Source organism: Miniopterus schreibersii (genome assembly GCF_964146895.1).
Source record: "Miniopterus schreibersii genome assembly, chromosome: 20".
In the NCBI taxonomy this organism is placed as follows: Eukaryota; Metazoa; Chordata; class Mammalia; order Chiroptera; family Miniopteridae; genus Miniopterus; species Miniopterus schreibersii.
Window position 1 is genome coordinate 25,274,599 of NC_138122.1, and position 14,596 is coordinate 25,289,194.

At 56.4% G+C, this 14,596-nt stretch overlaps 1 protein-coding gene across 1 annotated transcript; it reads left to right on the forward strand.

The window, feature by feature from the left end:
• The first annotated feature begins 506 nt into the window (after positions 1–506).
• On the forward strand, positions 507–13,174 carry P2RX4 (purinergic receptor P2X 4). Its single transcript, XM_081123587.1, has 12 exons — positions 507–708; positions 3,929–4,076; positions 6,658–6,729; positions 6,836–6,908; positions 7,360–7,456; positions 9,263–9,343; positions 9,444–9,585; positions 9,686–9,822; positions 11,608–11,701; positions 11,842–11,907; positions 12,143–12,238; positions 12,656–13,174. Exons 1-12 carry the CDS (start codon positions 575–577, stop codon positions 12,683–12,685), a joined length of 1,170 nt encoding a protein of 389 aa, XP_080979713.1. The 5' UTR covers positions 507–574; the 3' UTR covers positions 12,686–13,174.
• Positions 13,175–14,596: the final 1,422 nt, after the last annotated feature.

Consider the following 14,596-nt stretch of genomic DNA (forward strand, 5'->3'; position numbering starts at 1 on the left):
AACCATCGAGACCAAACATACAACGTGCCCAGGAAAACACACAGAAGGGCAGGGACGGTCGTGGGAAACTACGCTCCAGCGGTGGAGCTGCGGGTGCACCTGCCCAGCCTCCTGAGGGGTCCCCCGCCCCCGGTCCCCAGCCTCCCCGGGCGCCTGTCGCACTCCAGGGAGCGGTCACGCCTGCAGCCTCCGCCCTAACGGGTGGGTGTCCGCGCCGCGGGCCGCGGGCCGCCGGAACCGAACTCAGGGCAGGGCTGCGGGGCGGGGCTCCGGGAGGGGCGGGGCTCCAGGTGGGCGGGGCTCCGTCGGGAAGGGCCCAGGAGGGCGGGGCTCCAGGAGGGGCGGGGCTGAGGGATCGGGGCGGGCTCCTGGGGGGCGTGGCTCCGCTGGAGACGTAGCTCCTCTGGGGGCGGGGACTCCTCTGGGGGCGGGGCCCGGGCGGGGCGGGGCTTCCCGGAGGGGCGGGGCCCGCGCGGGGGCGGGGCTCCGGGCCAGGCGGCGGGGCGGGCGGGTCAGCGGCGGGCGCGGCGCCGGGAGCCGGGCGGCGGGGCCACTGCGGGAGCCCAGCGCGGCCATGGCGGGCTGCTGCGCCGTGCTGGCCGCCTTCCTGTTCGAGTACGACACGCCGCGCATCGTGCTCATCCGCAGCCGGAAAGTGGGGCTCATGAACCGCGCGGTGCAGCTGCTCATCCTGGCCTACGTCATCGGGTGAGCCCCGGGGCGCCCTCCCGGTGGGGCCCGGCGGGGGGGGGTTGGGGGACCCGACGGCCAGGGGGTGCCCCCTGCGCGGCCCGGCCTAGCCATCGGGCGAGCCGCGGGCGCGCTCCCGGCGGGGTGCAGGCGCAGCCCCGAGGCCGGTGCCACCCCCTCCCGGGCCGGGGCCGGGGCCGGGGCCGGGGCGGGAGGCTGCTCGCGGTTGATCCGAGGGGCAAAGCCTGGCCAGGCCGTCCCCGCCTTTCCTGCTTCCTGCCACTGCGACGGGCTCCCGGTGTCACTGTGGGGGGGTCACTGTGTCTCAGCCTCTCGCCCTGGACCTTCACTTCCCATTCTGGTGACCAGCTGGCCGAGGCCGAGGCCTGGGATTGCCCGGGGTCCCCCTGGGGCCTCCTGTCCTTCAGCCCCGTGTGGTGTCCGAGACAGGGGAGGTCACCCCCCCCCAAGCATTTCGGGTTCGCTGCCTTCGCCTTTTGGGGCGGTGGGCACAGGCACCCCCTGCCTTAGCTCCCCCACACTCCCCGCGCGGCCACTTTGCTCAGAGAAGCCCGGGCACCACCGCCCCTCGCCAGGCCTGTGATCGTCGCCGAAGGGCACCCCTTACAATCCAGGGAAGCCGGAGGGGGGCGGCGGAAACTAGTCTTCCCGCCGAGGGCCCCGGCGTGGCCGGCTGCGCTGACAGATGCATCTGCTTTGTCATTTCTTTCCTTAAAAGGCCTCAGCACACCTAGCTGGTCTGGCTCGGTGGTTAGAGCCTCCGGGAGGCATGAAGGGCCCCGGGTTCGATTTCGGCCACGGGCAGGTACTCTAGGCCCCAAGTGGGAGGCAGCCAACCCGGACACATCGATGTTTCTCTCCCCTCCGCACCCGACTCTCTCTGAAAAGCAATGGAAAAAATGTCCTTGGGTGGAGATTAGAAAAACAAACACACACCTAAGGCAGCGGTCCCCAAACTACACACACAACCATTTGGGAATCTTTAAAAAAACACACACTAATTGCTGGCTGCCGGACCTTCTGATTTCACTGCTGCAGTAAGACCAGCTCCCCAGGTGATTCTGATGTGACGCCAAGTCTGGGAACTAGGATCCTAGTGTCTCCCAAATCCCCCTGCCCAGGGAAGACTCACCCTGAGGAACTGTTTAAAGTAACCTGGGGTGGGGCTTGGAATCGGTTTACACTGCCCAGGGAATTCGCATGATCAGACAGGCCCTGCCTCTGACATCTCTTAGCCCTGCAGCCATAGGTACTGAGAGAATTCAATAAAAAGCTTTCCAGGGACGGACTCCACCCCAGAACCACCCAGCCCACCCATGAACTCCCCCCCCCCCCCGCCCCTCTCCCCAGTCACTGCGATGCACCCTTACATTTAGAGGCCCGGTACTAGCTGGTTAGCTGACCTCACGGCGCTGGGCTGGGTCTGCAGCATTTGGAATCGAGTTCTCACGCAGCTTTTTCCTGTTTGCTCTTGACGCTCCTGGGAAGGTCCCTTTACATCTACCTTAGGGGATCTGTGAAGTTCCCGACTGCAGATAGTATAGTCCCCCCTTATCCGCAGTTCCCTTTCCCACAGTTAAACCTTATCACAGGTGTGTATGTACAGGGAAAGCCTCAGTATAAATAGGGTTCGCAAACTACCCGTAGTTTCAGGCATCCCCCTGGCAGCATCCCCAGTGGAAAGATAAGGGGGCAATACTGCATCTGCCTGCACTGTGCCATATGGCAGGCACCAGTCACACGGGGCCCTGGAGCCCTTGAAATGTTTCTACTCCAAACTGAGATGGGCTATCGCTATAAAACACGCACTTCATTTCAAAGACATAGTCCAGAAGAGACCCCAGTAAAATATCACACTAATACTACATTTTATATTGATAACATGTTAAAATATCTTGGTTTTCATTAAAATTAATTTTATCTCTTCTTATTTTTTAACATGGCTACTAGAAAATTTTAAATTACATATGTGGCTCGTGGTATATTTCTTTTGGGCAGCACAGCTCTCTAGGATTCCTATGAAGTGGTCTCTGTTTTGATCATGAGGATCTTTTTAAAGCAATAAATGTTTTGCTTTTATCTATCTTGCCATGACCAAAACTGACTCAGTATCTGAATTTAAGGGCTTGAAAAAAAGACTCATCTCAGCTTCTTGATCTAGTTCATCTTGGTAAATTTTTTGTGGTCTTTCCCTAGTTGACCCGTAGCAATGCTTCCTCAGAAAGAGACTGAACACGCATTTGTCAGTTACCCAATTCTGTTATCAGTCACATGATGAGGAAACAGTTAAATCACATAATGATGTTATGAAACCTCGTGTCTCTTTCGCGATTTATCTTATAGATGGGAAAAACTCAGGTACAGAGAAGTTAAGCAGTTTGGCCACAGTTGTGGCTAGTGAGTGGTAGAGCTGAGACTTGAACCGGAGATCAGCTGACTTCGGTCCGTTTTCCGGTGTCCTAACCACTATGTGCTGATGTACTTACATTTTTAATTATTCAGACTGATAGGAATGTCCCCACTTCAGAGGAAAGGCGCATACATGTGACTTGAATTCTTGGAGAAAAAAAAAAAATCGCCATAAAAAGCTATTTGAAAGGAGTATAGCACTGAGGGCCAGAGAAGAGGCTTCAGAGGCAGAAGGCTTCAGGTCAGATCCTGATTATGCCACTCACTAGCTGTGTGACTTTGGGCAAGTGACTTAACCTCTCTGTGTCTCAGTTTCCTTCTCCGTAAAATGGAGATAATGATACTTGCCTTACACAGTGGTCAGGATTAAATTAGTTAATACAGAGAAGGCGCTTGGATCAGTGCCTAGCACCTAAAAAACACCCAAATGGTAACTATTATTACCATAATTTTATGATCTCTTGTTGACTCTGCAGGTCACAGTGCATTGAAAGTGCTCAAATATCTAATAAGAGAGACAGTGTTAACTGAGCATTTCCTCCGTGCTGATGGCTGCGCTGAGAGCTCTCCTTGCATCATCTCATCAATTTCCTACAAACCACGCTGCCATTTAGGTGCTGTTGTGCCTATTTTGCAGAAGTAGAAATGGAGCCGCCCCATCACCACCCCCTCACAAAGTTAAGGCTTTGCAGGGCCCCATAGTTAGTAAACGTGGTACCTCCAGCTTCTGACTAGCAGAGGCTGCCTGGCATCGCCGCCGATTCACCAAACCCTAATGGCAATTCACGAGGCCCGTTTCATTTTCCAGGTGGGTGTTCGTGTGGGAGAGGGGTTACCAGGAAGTGGACTCTGTGGTTAGCTCGGTTACGACAAAAGCCAAGGGCGTGACCGTCACCAACACTTCTCAGTTTGGATTCCGGATCTGGGATGTGGCCGATTACGTGATCCCAGCTCAGGTACGCTGTCCATTCCGACTCTAATGCTGGAGCCTCCAGGCAGCGCCTTGCTCTTTGCTGATCTTGCCCACTTGATTCATGATTGGCATGGCCAGAGCTCTAACATCTGCCGTGCCCAAGAAATCAGTGCACACAGATCTCCTTTCGGCCGACGATCTAAGAGGTAGTAACCAATCAGCTCTGTTTCTTCGGCTCTAAAACACGGTGGCTCAGACACAGGAGACTCTCCAGGTGGGCATCTCAGAATGTCTCAAGAGGAAAAGGCAAATGCCTTAAATCCTGGGAAAATTTTAGGTAGAAGTATCACCTTTCCACATTTTATATTTGCTTTATGGCTGTAAACCCACAAGGTGAACCTTTTCAGACAGCATTAAACACTTTGCCCGGCCGGCGTGGCTCAGGGGTTGAGCGTCGAGCTGTGATCCAGGAGACCTCGGTTGGATTTCCCGTCAGGGCACAGGCCCGGGTTGCGGGCTCGGTCCCCAGTAGGGGACGTGCAGGAGGCAGCCTCTCTCTCATCACTGATGTTTCTCTCTCTCCCTCTCCCTTCCTTTCTCTGAAATCAATAAAGACATATTTTTAAAAAAAACACCAAAAAAACCCCTTTAACAGCGTCCTAGGTGGTTTTTCTCAGTGGTTAGAGTGTCAGCCCTCAGACTGAAGCGTTCTGGGTTTGATTCCAGCCAAGGGCATGTACCTCGGTTGCAGGCTTGATCCCCGTGTGGGAGGCAACCGATCGATGTGTCTCTCTCACATCAATGTTTCTCTCTCTCTCTCTCTTCCACTCTCTCTGAAAAGCAGTGGAAAAAATATCCTCGGGTAAGGGTTAAAAAACCAACCAACCAAACAAACAAAAAAACTTTAACAGCAACTAGAGACCAAAAGTCAAGCAAGAGGAAGAAACAGGCCTTCCTTCCTTGGATTCCAGGGGGATTAAAGGTGAAGGAAGAAAGTGTTTGGCACAGCATCCTGGTCTCTGGTCCGTGAACCCACAAAGCTTCAAGTTAAATATTGACTCTCCTTAGCCCTGCTCATGGCTGGGCTCCACACGGGCAAACCGCGCAGGTCCCTCCAGATGGCATCCGGGCCAGGGTGAGCCGGGCGGCTAAATGCAGATAAGCTGTCAACTCCTGGCTCCGGGCTCTGCAAGGGCTTCAGAAACTCTCTTTCTTCGAGGGTGTTCATGTCCCTCCGGGAAGGTCCTGTGGGCGCCCGGAGAGGAGATAGCTGGCAAGCCACAGAGGTCAAATGAGGCGGGATTCACAGCGGCTGGGGGTAGCTGGGCCTGATGGCACCCACCTGTCTCAACAGTGAGACCTCTGCTTCCCATCAAGTCACGGCCTCTTCCTGGCAGGCTCTGGGGATGTCACTCAGTCTGTTTACTGGAACCAGGGAAGGACACGGCCCCTGCTCCTGCCCCTGCCCCTCGGCGGAAAGGACCGTGCAGGCTCTTGGCCTCCGTCTCAGATCCGGGGGCCGGGGGCCGGGGGCTGGGTGAGGCCACAAGGCTCCCCTGGGCTGCTGTGGATCCCGCGGCCTCTGCTGGCATCGCACCTGCTTGGCTCGTCTCCGGACTGAAATTTCTCTACACTTCGATAAGAAATAGGAACGGGAAAGTAAACCATGTTGAATTGCTCACATCCAACTCGGGAGAGGTGTAGGGAGGGGCGGCCCTCGGTCAACACCGAGTGTGTTTGCATTCGGCGCACCTGGGACAGGCCCGGGCTCCCTGCCACCACCTGCTGCCGCCTGCTGTGGCCATTTCCTTAGGTCCCAACGTGGTCTGGTCTAGGCCTTTCTCTGGAAGATGCCGGCTATTCCCAGAGCTGCCATCACCTTGTCAGAGCTGGGGGGTGGAGATGCCTACGGACCCCTTGGTACTTTAGTTACTCTGATCCGCCAGGTGCTCCCAGCGCTGACCCCGCCCTTCCCAGGAGCGTGAGATGCTGGCATTTTATTTTTTTATATATCTTTATTAATTTCAGAGAAAGGAAGGGAGAGGGAAATAGAAGCATCAATGATGAGAGTCATTGATCGGCTGCCCCCTGCATGCCCCCCACTGGGGATGGAGCCTGCAACCCGGGCATGTGCCCTGACCGGGAAGCGAACCCCGATCTCCTGGATCCTAGGTCGACGCTCAGCCTCTGAGCCGCGCCGGCCCGGCCAGCATTTCGTTTTACAAGGGCAGGACCCAGTGAGGGGAGGCCCAACCGGAACCTTTGGGGTCTGTGTCTTTTACTCCGTATACTAGGAGGTCATTATTAGCAATTCTCCCGTCTCATCCCCAACAAACTGCTCTCGAATTTCTGAGAAACTCTAATCCATTCATCATCGGGCACCTTCACAGTGACAAGGAGATGACAGAACCTTCTCAAAGGCAGACGTGTCGATGGCTGACCCCGACTGAGCCATCTCTGGCACGTTTTATTTATTTAATTCTGGTTAGGAAAGAAAACCAGCCAAATTCGAGACCTTTAAGCGTTCGTTTGGCGTTTGCGTTTGTCCCTCGGAGGTCCTCCGGTTGGCAGAGGCTGTTTGGGGGTAACCGGGCAGGGCTCTCTCCCTCTCCCGCCCCCTGCAGGAGGAGAACTCCCTCTTCATCATGACCAACATGATTGCCACCATGAACCAGACCCAAGGCTTCTGCCCCGAGGTAGGCGGCTTGGAAGGAGCCTCGGGCCTCACGCCGCGCCCCCCAACCCTGACCTGCTGTGCGCGGCTGGCCACGTGGAACCTGCTGTCACTTGTTCTCATTTCAGATTCCAGACAAGACCAATCTGTGTCTGTCAGATAGCGACTGTCCTGCTGGCTCTACGGACACCCACAGCAGTGGTATGAACGTGTGACTGCAACCCCTCAGTGGACAATCTGGGGGGGCAGCCTTGGACCACATCGCCTCCCCTGTGGGGCTCCTCTGATAGAGAAATCCCAGGATAAGGATAAAGAAATCCCCCCCCAGCCCCCAATGCCTTCACATGACCCCAGGGGAGCCCGGTGTCCAGATTGAGGTCCTGGGACCCTCTCGGCGGTCACCTCCGTCATCGGCGCCCCAGAAACCTGTAGCTTGGCTTCACTCCAGCCCTGCCCTTGGCAGAGCAGAGACGTGGCCGGGACTCAGGCAACCATGTCCCTCCAGTTCCAACTTTGGGGCGCCGTCTAAATCCCAGAATTAGAATAGCCAAGGACGGATGGCATAGGGTCCCGTGGTGGGGCCTCCACTCTCTACCTCGTGGAAGTAGGAAACGGGGCCCCCTGCAGACGTGGGTCCCCCTCGCCCCTGTAGGAGTCACAACAGGAAGGTGTGTGTCCTTCAACGGGACCACGAAGACGTGCGAGGTGGCAGCCTGGTGCCCAGTGGAAGATGATGCACAGGTGCCAAGGTGGGTCCCAGCCAAGGGAAGGGGGCGCCCTGAACTCTGGTCCTCGGGCCTGAGGGGGTGGGTGACACATCTGCGCTGTGGTTTTGTGTTCTCGGTGTCCGCGTGGAGCCAGGCTTCCCTGGGGTGGCGGTTCTCAACCACAGGGCAGCAACCATCGCTGGCGACGTGGGTCATGGTGTGGGTTTGTCGTGATAAGACAGCGGCTGACTTACCTCTGTGTTAGGATTCTGTCAGTTGCAAATAACTGACCGGAAACAGTCCTCAGAAAGAACAAGCCCCCCCGGCTGTGTTAACGGCAACTTTTAGGAACAACGTGTGACTTTATTTATTTGAACAGTGAGCTCTAAGTTGTGGCAAATGATGCTTTTTTTTTTTATGGCCATGATTGAAAGTTTCATTTCCAAATGAATGTCAATAAAAAAGCGAGCTGGTCCTATAGTTGAAAACAACCCAACAGCTGAAGAGATAGATTGCGGTCCATCCACACAGCGGAATACTATTCAGCCCTAAAAAGGAATGACCTTCTGAGACATGCTACGAGGAAGAACCTTGAAAACATCACGCTAAGTGAAAGAAGCCAGCCACGAAAGCCCACACGTGAAACATCCATGCTTAGGAAAGATCCGGAACAGGCAAATCCACAGAGGCAGAAAACAGATTGCTGATTCCCCAGAACTGCAGGGAGAAGATAGATAGTAACTACGTGCTGGGCACGAGGTTTCCTTAGGCGGCGAGGAGGATGGTCTGGAACTAGATGAGGTGGTGGGTGGACAGCCCTGACAGTCCTGCATGAGACGCACAGGTGTGGGGAAGGGCTATGGTGCAGGGAATGGGAAAAGTTCGGGAAACCCCGATACAAGGATGGGAGAGCTTGAAGCCCGGGGAGAGGCGCGTTGGTCAAGGTCGTCGGCAGCGGTGACGGGCTCCGCTCTCCTCGTTGCGTAGCATTGGCCTTGGCCTTGATCCTGTCTCAGGGTTGGGAAGACTGTTATCTATGTTCTCAGATTCCCCCTGGATCGGGGAGGCCTCCCCCACAGAGGGCTCAGCCCACAGCGCCGGATTCTCCCGTGGAAACCCCTCAAAGTGGGGGCCCCTGGGGACAGATTCTACTCGTATTGTCAGCCAGGAGCTGGACATGGCACTTCAAAGAGGCTGCAGGCCAGAGAACAGCCCTCTCTGTGCGTGTTTGAGGGGTCAGGACCCAGCCTGTAGGTGAACTGACCAGGTCCAATGAGCATCTCCCCGGGCAGCGAGCCCCGAGGGGAAGAGCTGAGAGAACCCCACTGAGGCCACGGCGCAGGGCCCCTGCTTGGCTGCTCCTCGGGTTCTTCAGTTCCCGCCGCCTTGCGCAAGAGGCCAGGAGAGGAGGAAACCTGAGGGCCTGGCCTACAGTCTCCTCCCTTGACCTTGAGGAGAGCAGAAAATGCTAGAAACCTGCCCCCCTCCCTTTTTGGGACAAAACGACATTGTAAGACACGTGTGTATGCTTTTTAAAAATATTACATAGGGCCCGGCCGGTATGGCTCAGAGGTTGAGCATCGACCTAGGATCCAGGAGATCGTGGTTCGATTCCTGGTCAGCACAGGCCCAGGTTGCGGGCTTGGTCCCCAGCAGGAGGCGGGCAGGAGGCAGCCGGTCCATGACTCTCTCTCATCACTGATGTTTCTCTCTCCCTCTCCCCCTTCCTCTGAAATCAATAAAGATGTATTTTTAAAAAGTCATCTAAGTATGTGAGTGTACATATGTTTGTACTTACGTTAGCAGTAACATGTGCTATAATTAACACCACGTTATCACGCTTTTCAGACCTGCTTTTTTGAAGGCTGCAGAAAACTTCACTCTGCTGGTGAAGAACAGCATCTGGTACCCCAAGTTTAACTTCAGCAAGTAAGTGGCGGGCGGCTGTGGGCTCGCCGGTCTCGGAGAGGCCTCCGGCTCTCCTGGGAGTGTTTCACCGCCTCTCCTTTCTGCCTCCGCCCGACTTCAGGAGAAACATCCTTTCCAACATCACCACGACCTACCTCAAGTCGTGCATTTACGACGCTGTAACAGATCCCTTCTGCCCCATCTTCCGTCTGGGCCAAATAGTAGAGAACGCGGGGCACAGCTTCCAGGACATGGCCGTGGAGGTAGGCGCGGGCCCCGGCTGCGCGGTCCCAGTCCCTGACCCGTGCCGCTCCGGAACGGGCCCTGAGGGAGGCTCGCCGTGTCCCTGCCCGCTACCCGCAGGGCGGCATCATGGGCATCCAGATCAAATGGGACTGCAACCTGGACAGAGCCGCCTCCCACTGCCTGCCCCGGTACTCCTTCCGCCGCCTGGACACCCGCGACCTGGACCACAATGTGTCTCCCGGCTACAACTTCAGGTGGGTCTGAGCTCGGGCTCATGTGTGGGCATGTGTTTGGGGGTGATGGCAGCTGAATTCCTCCCCAGCGGGGGGGCATCCACACCCACCAAAGACCAGCACTGAGACAGCCACCAAGGGCAGGTGGAGCCGTGTGCCAGGAAGAATGCTCTGAGCAGGGCTTTGGGCCTGTGGCATCCTGGCCCCCGAGAGAGCCCCTCCTTGCCCTTTCTTGCCTCAAGAAACATGTTGAGACCGGCTGGTGTGGTTCAGTGGGTGCATATCAACCTAGGATCCAGGAGATCACCATTTGATTCCCAGTCAGGGCACATGCCCGGGTTGCGGGCTCGATCCCCAGCAGGGGGCGTGCAGGAGGCAGCCGGTCAGTGACTCTCATCATTGACGTTTCTCTCTCCCTCCCTCTCCCTTCCTCTCTCTGAAATCGATTAAAAAAAAAAAAAAAAAAAAAAAAGTGGGCCCTAGGAGGGCCACCTGAGTAAGCCCGTGGTGCTTTTGTGTTGCATTTGTCTCCCTCTAGCGGTGACACGGGGAATTGAGCGCACGTGGGATCTGCTCTCCTTTCGAACCACCTGGCTCACGGCTGGAGGGGCAGATGTTTGGATCTTTCCCTCCGAAAGGAGTTAGATTCCCGTTGCTCTATCTCTGCCCTCACACAGTTCTTGTAGAAACCACTGGGTCGGGACCCCAGAACAGAGAAAAGCCGATGGGGCCCTCACAAGAAGGACACCCTTCCCCCTGAACCCTGCTAGCGACAGGCCCTGCCCGAGTCCCAGGCCTGGACCCTGACATGGAGACAGGTCATGGGCCGAGGGTTGAGGTTCCGGGGATCTGCTGTAATAAACGGGGCAGCAAATGGTATCGCGTCTCAGTGGTTCTCCCCCAATCATTTCCCCTTGTGTGTTTTTTTCTAGAGGTTCTGAGACATAGTTCACATGCCACACAGATCACCCATGCAAAGTGTAGCATTCCGTTGTTTTTAGTATTATCACCAAGTTGTGCAGTTATCACGATAGTCAATTTTAGAGCATTTTCATGATCTCAGAACCATTTCCATCACCTGTACCCTTCCGGTACCACCCCTCTATCCCCCCTCCTCCAGCCCCTGGCAGCCTCTAACCTACTTTATCTCTATGGATTTGCCTGTTCTGGACTCTCATATGAATGGATCATACAACGTGTGGCCTTCTGTGTCTGGCTTCTTTGACTTAGCCTCATGTGTGTGTGTGTTTTTCAAGATTTATCCATGTTGTAGCATTTATTAGTACTTATATCTCTTTATATGGCCGAACAACACTCCACTGTGTGGATGTACCATATTTATCCATTCATCCATCGGTGGTTCTTTAAAAAAAAAAAGCCCAGTGCTGATGCTGGGAGTTTCGTGGCTAGTTTTGCAGCCTTGGAGATTGCTGCTGGCTGGCGACACTCTCTTGGCGGCCAGCGTCTCCGAGAGAGAGGCGGGTGGCCTGCTGCCAGGAAGGAAGGACATTCAGAGCGAGAGGTTCTGGTTTAAGGCTCAGGAGGCGATGGTGGTAACAGAGCGGGGAGCCCTGGGGCCCCCTTTGCCAACATGCCAGCCCTCCCGCTGCGTGGCCCACCCGTGCCGGGAGAGGCCCTGAGGTGCTCAGGTGTTACCTGTTTGGCAGGTGGAGTGAATCTTTGGCGGATGGGGGTGGGGCTTGGGGGTTCCGCTGAAACCCCCCTGGCCCAGGACCCCGAGGGCAGATCCGGCCACTGTCTCCCACCGCCCCGGGCCTTTCCCCTCACCTGCCCTCCTTTCCCCAGGTTCGCCAAGTACTACATCGACCTGGCCGGCGCCGAGCACCGCACGCTCATCAAGGCCTACGGCATCCGCTTCGACATCATCGTGTTTGGAAAGGTAGCCCGGCCGCCAGCTCCTCGCTCAGGCCCCGCCAGTCCCCTCCTGGGCCGGCCAGGGCCCGGGCGTCCTGTCCCCTCTCCACCTGCCCTCACCCCCCCCCAGCACAGCTCTGGGGTTTTTTCTCTCCTCATTTGCAGGCTGGAAAATTTGACATCATTCCAACCATGATCAACATCGGCTCCGGCCTGGCGCTCCTGGGGGTGGTGAGTGCCCCAGACCTCTCTGCTCGCCCCCAGCGGACGTTAGCGCAGCAGGCGACCCCTCCGCTAAAGGCCTGGTCCTTCCCTTCCCCCCACCCCTGCCTCCACCTCCCCTTCCCGGGGACTGCGCCACCCCTCAGGGCTTGGCCTTGTCCAGACACATGGAGGGGACTCTCCTTCCCTTGAAAGATCCCAGGCACAAAAAAACAGGGACTAACGCATCCTGGCCCGTCCTCAGACCACGGTGCTGTGTGACATCATTGTCCTCTACTGCATGAAAAAGAAATACTACTATCGGGAGAAGAAGTACAAGTACGTGGAGGATTACGAGCAGGTAGGCCCCCGCCCGAGCCCCACGCGCTTGGCCCGCCACACGCCACCCCCGTCACCGGCTCCACCCCAGACCCCGCGCGCGAGTCCTCGCTTTACGTGGCCTTGCTGTTTAAAATCTAGCCGCCTTTTGATGAGCGACATCGCAGGTTAGTTGCGATAACGGATATTATGACAAAATCGGTGTCCACGCACTACTTTTGAAAGTCGCCTTGCACAGCAAAAGGGGTTGGGAACCGTGCGTCGCGGCCACCGCACTGGGACTCACCTGAGCGCCTGCAGCAGTCAAGGGCTGTCCCAAGTCCTCAGGAAACGCACCCGGCCGTGGCCCCCCCAAATCCTCCAGGCTTGCGGGCAGGCCGCGCGGGCGGGTGCACCTTTATCCGAAGCGTAGCATTTGCGAGTGCCTCGTTCTTTGCAGGGGATCATCGACAACCAGATGGAGCGGTGATGCCTGCCCGCACCTGGGCCCCCCACGGCCCTCGTCAAAGCCAAATGGGGAGCAAAGAGAAGGGAGAAAAGGCCGCCGGGGCGCCCCAGGGGACGTCCGTGATTCCGAGTCAGTCTCCGCTCCACCATGCTTCAGGGTTGCCCAGCTGCCCCCGTGCTCTGTGTTGCAGGACGTGCATCATAAACCTCTCTGTTCCTGGCTCGGCCACTTCTGCTGTTCCTTCCAACTTGGGTCCTTGGGGTGAGCTGTGGCCTGCAGGGCTGGGGCCTTCTCCAGGGCCAGCTCTCCTCTGCAGCCCCCGCAAGGCAGGTCCAGGAGCGCAAGGACACCTGGGCTCGGTCCCCGAGCGTGCGGCATGCCCGGGCGGCCGGTCCCCTTTCCCCACCACACTTTGCTCAATCACGAGGCGGAGTTAGCATTTCTCTTTTGAGAAGAGGTATTTGAAAAGATGACCGAGGGACCAAACATTAAAGCAGATGATTTTCTTAACCTCTGTCTGCGTGGTTTCCTAGCACAAGCTAGAATGTTCCTTCCCTCCCTAATAAGCCCATCTGTTGTCCCAGCTCACTGTGCTCAGAAAGGGCTCCTGAAAAAGCCTGCTGCTGGAGCTTAGGCATTTTTCCCCCCCTACTTTAACTTTCTCTTAAAGGCCCAACAATTTCGATCTTCATTAGGTTGTGTTCGTGCAGAGTTTACGACATTTCTCTTCTGCGGGGACGACTCGCCTGACCCATGCTTGCATTTTCCCTGAAGTGACGACGGGACCACATACACTCTGGGGAACACAGTTTTAGGCTTCACAACAGTCGTTTATTCCCCGCCCTCCCCCCCATCTGCTTTCCATCCGTCTCCAACCAAAAGCAGCGCCACCTCCACCTCCGTTGCCACCCGGTGTGAAACGTTAAGCTATTTCCAGCTGAGCCTTCACGCCGACTTAATTCTGCATCAGGTGTTCAGGGCCCCCCTAGAGAAAGCAGCCGGCCCTCCCCTTCGCCGTGCGTTTATTTCCAAGTGCTGAAGGAACAGGTTTTTTGTTTTTTATTGATTTCAGAGGGAGGAAGGGAGGGAAACATCAATGATGAGAGTCACTGATCGGCTGCCTCCTGCACGCCCCGGACTGGGGATCCAGCCCGCCACCCGGGCCTGTGCCCTGACCGGGAATTGAACCGTGATCTCCTGGTTTGTGGGTCAACACTCAACCGCTGAGCCACACCAGCCGGGCAGGAACAGTTTATTTTAAAAGGGCTCTGCTCCTGTTGGATAAATGACCAAACTGGGCTTTTCTTGCTTTGGGGGGAAAAATGGTTTACTGAACCCCTTTGAAAAGGCTCTGGTTCATGCTGCCTCTTTTGGGGTGGAGCATGCCCACCCACAGGGGTGTTCGATGTCTCATTAGAACTGCTCCCGTAGCTTGGCCGGGCGCGGCTCAGCGGTGGAGCATCGGCCTAGGATCCAGGAGATCGCGGTTTGATCCCCAGTCAGGGCACAGGCCCGGGTTGTGGGCTGGATCCCCAGTGGGGGGCGTGCAGGAGGCAGCCGATCCATGACTCTCTCATCACCGACGTTTCTCTCTCACTCTCCTCCCTTCCTCTCTCTGAAACCAATAAATAAAGACATACTAAAGAAAACCAAAGAAACAAATACTCCTGCTCACCTGTTTGGTCTCCACCAGAATTGAGCAACTACCTGCGGGCTGGGGCTGAGCTTCTCAAACTTCAGGGCGCAGATGAGCCAGCTGGGGATCCCAGTTAAGCGAGGCCTGGGAATGTGCATTCCTAACCCGCTCCCGGGTGCTGCGGAGGGTCTGGGGACCACACTCTGAGCAAGACACTGGGACACGCTTAAATTAGGGATGAACAATGTGATGCTAGGTACATGAGCCTGACTTGGCGTCTGACCTCACCGCCGACC

Excerpts from the sequence above, each read along its gene's own strand:
- P2RX4 (XM_081123587.1), top strand. The coding sequence starts at position 575 with ATGGCGGGCTGCTGCGCCGTGCTGGCCGCCTTCCTGTTCGAGTACGAC. Across the intron at positions 4,077-6,657 it reads ATTACGTGATCCCAGCTCAG|GAGGAGAACTCCCTCTTCAT; the intron begins GTACGCTGTCCA and ends CGCCCCCTGCAG. Across the intron at positions 7,457-9,262 it reads GATGATGCACAGGTGCCAAG|ACCTGCTTTTTTGAAGGCTG; the intron begins GTGGGTCCCAGC and ends CACGCTTTTCAG.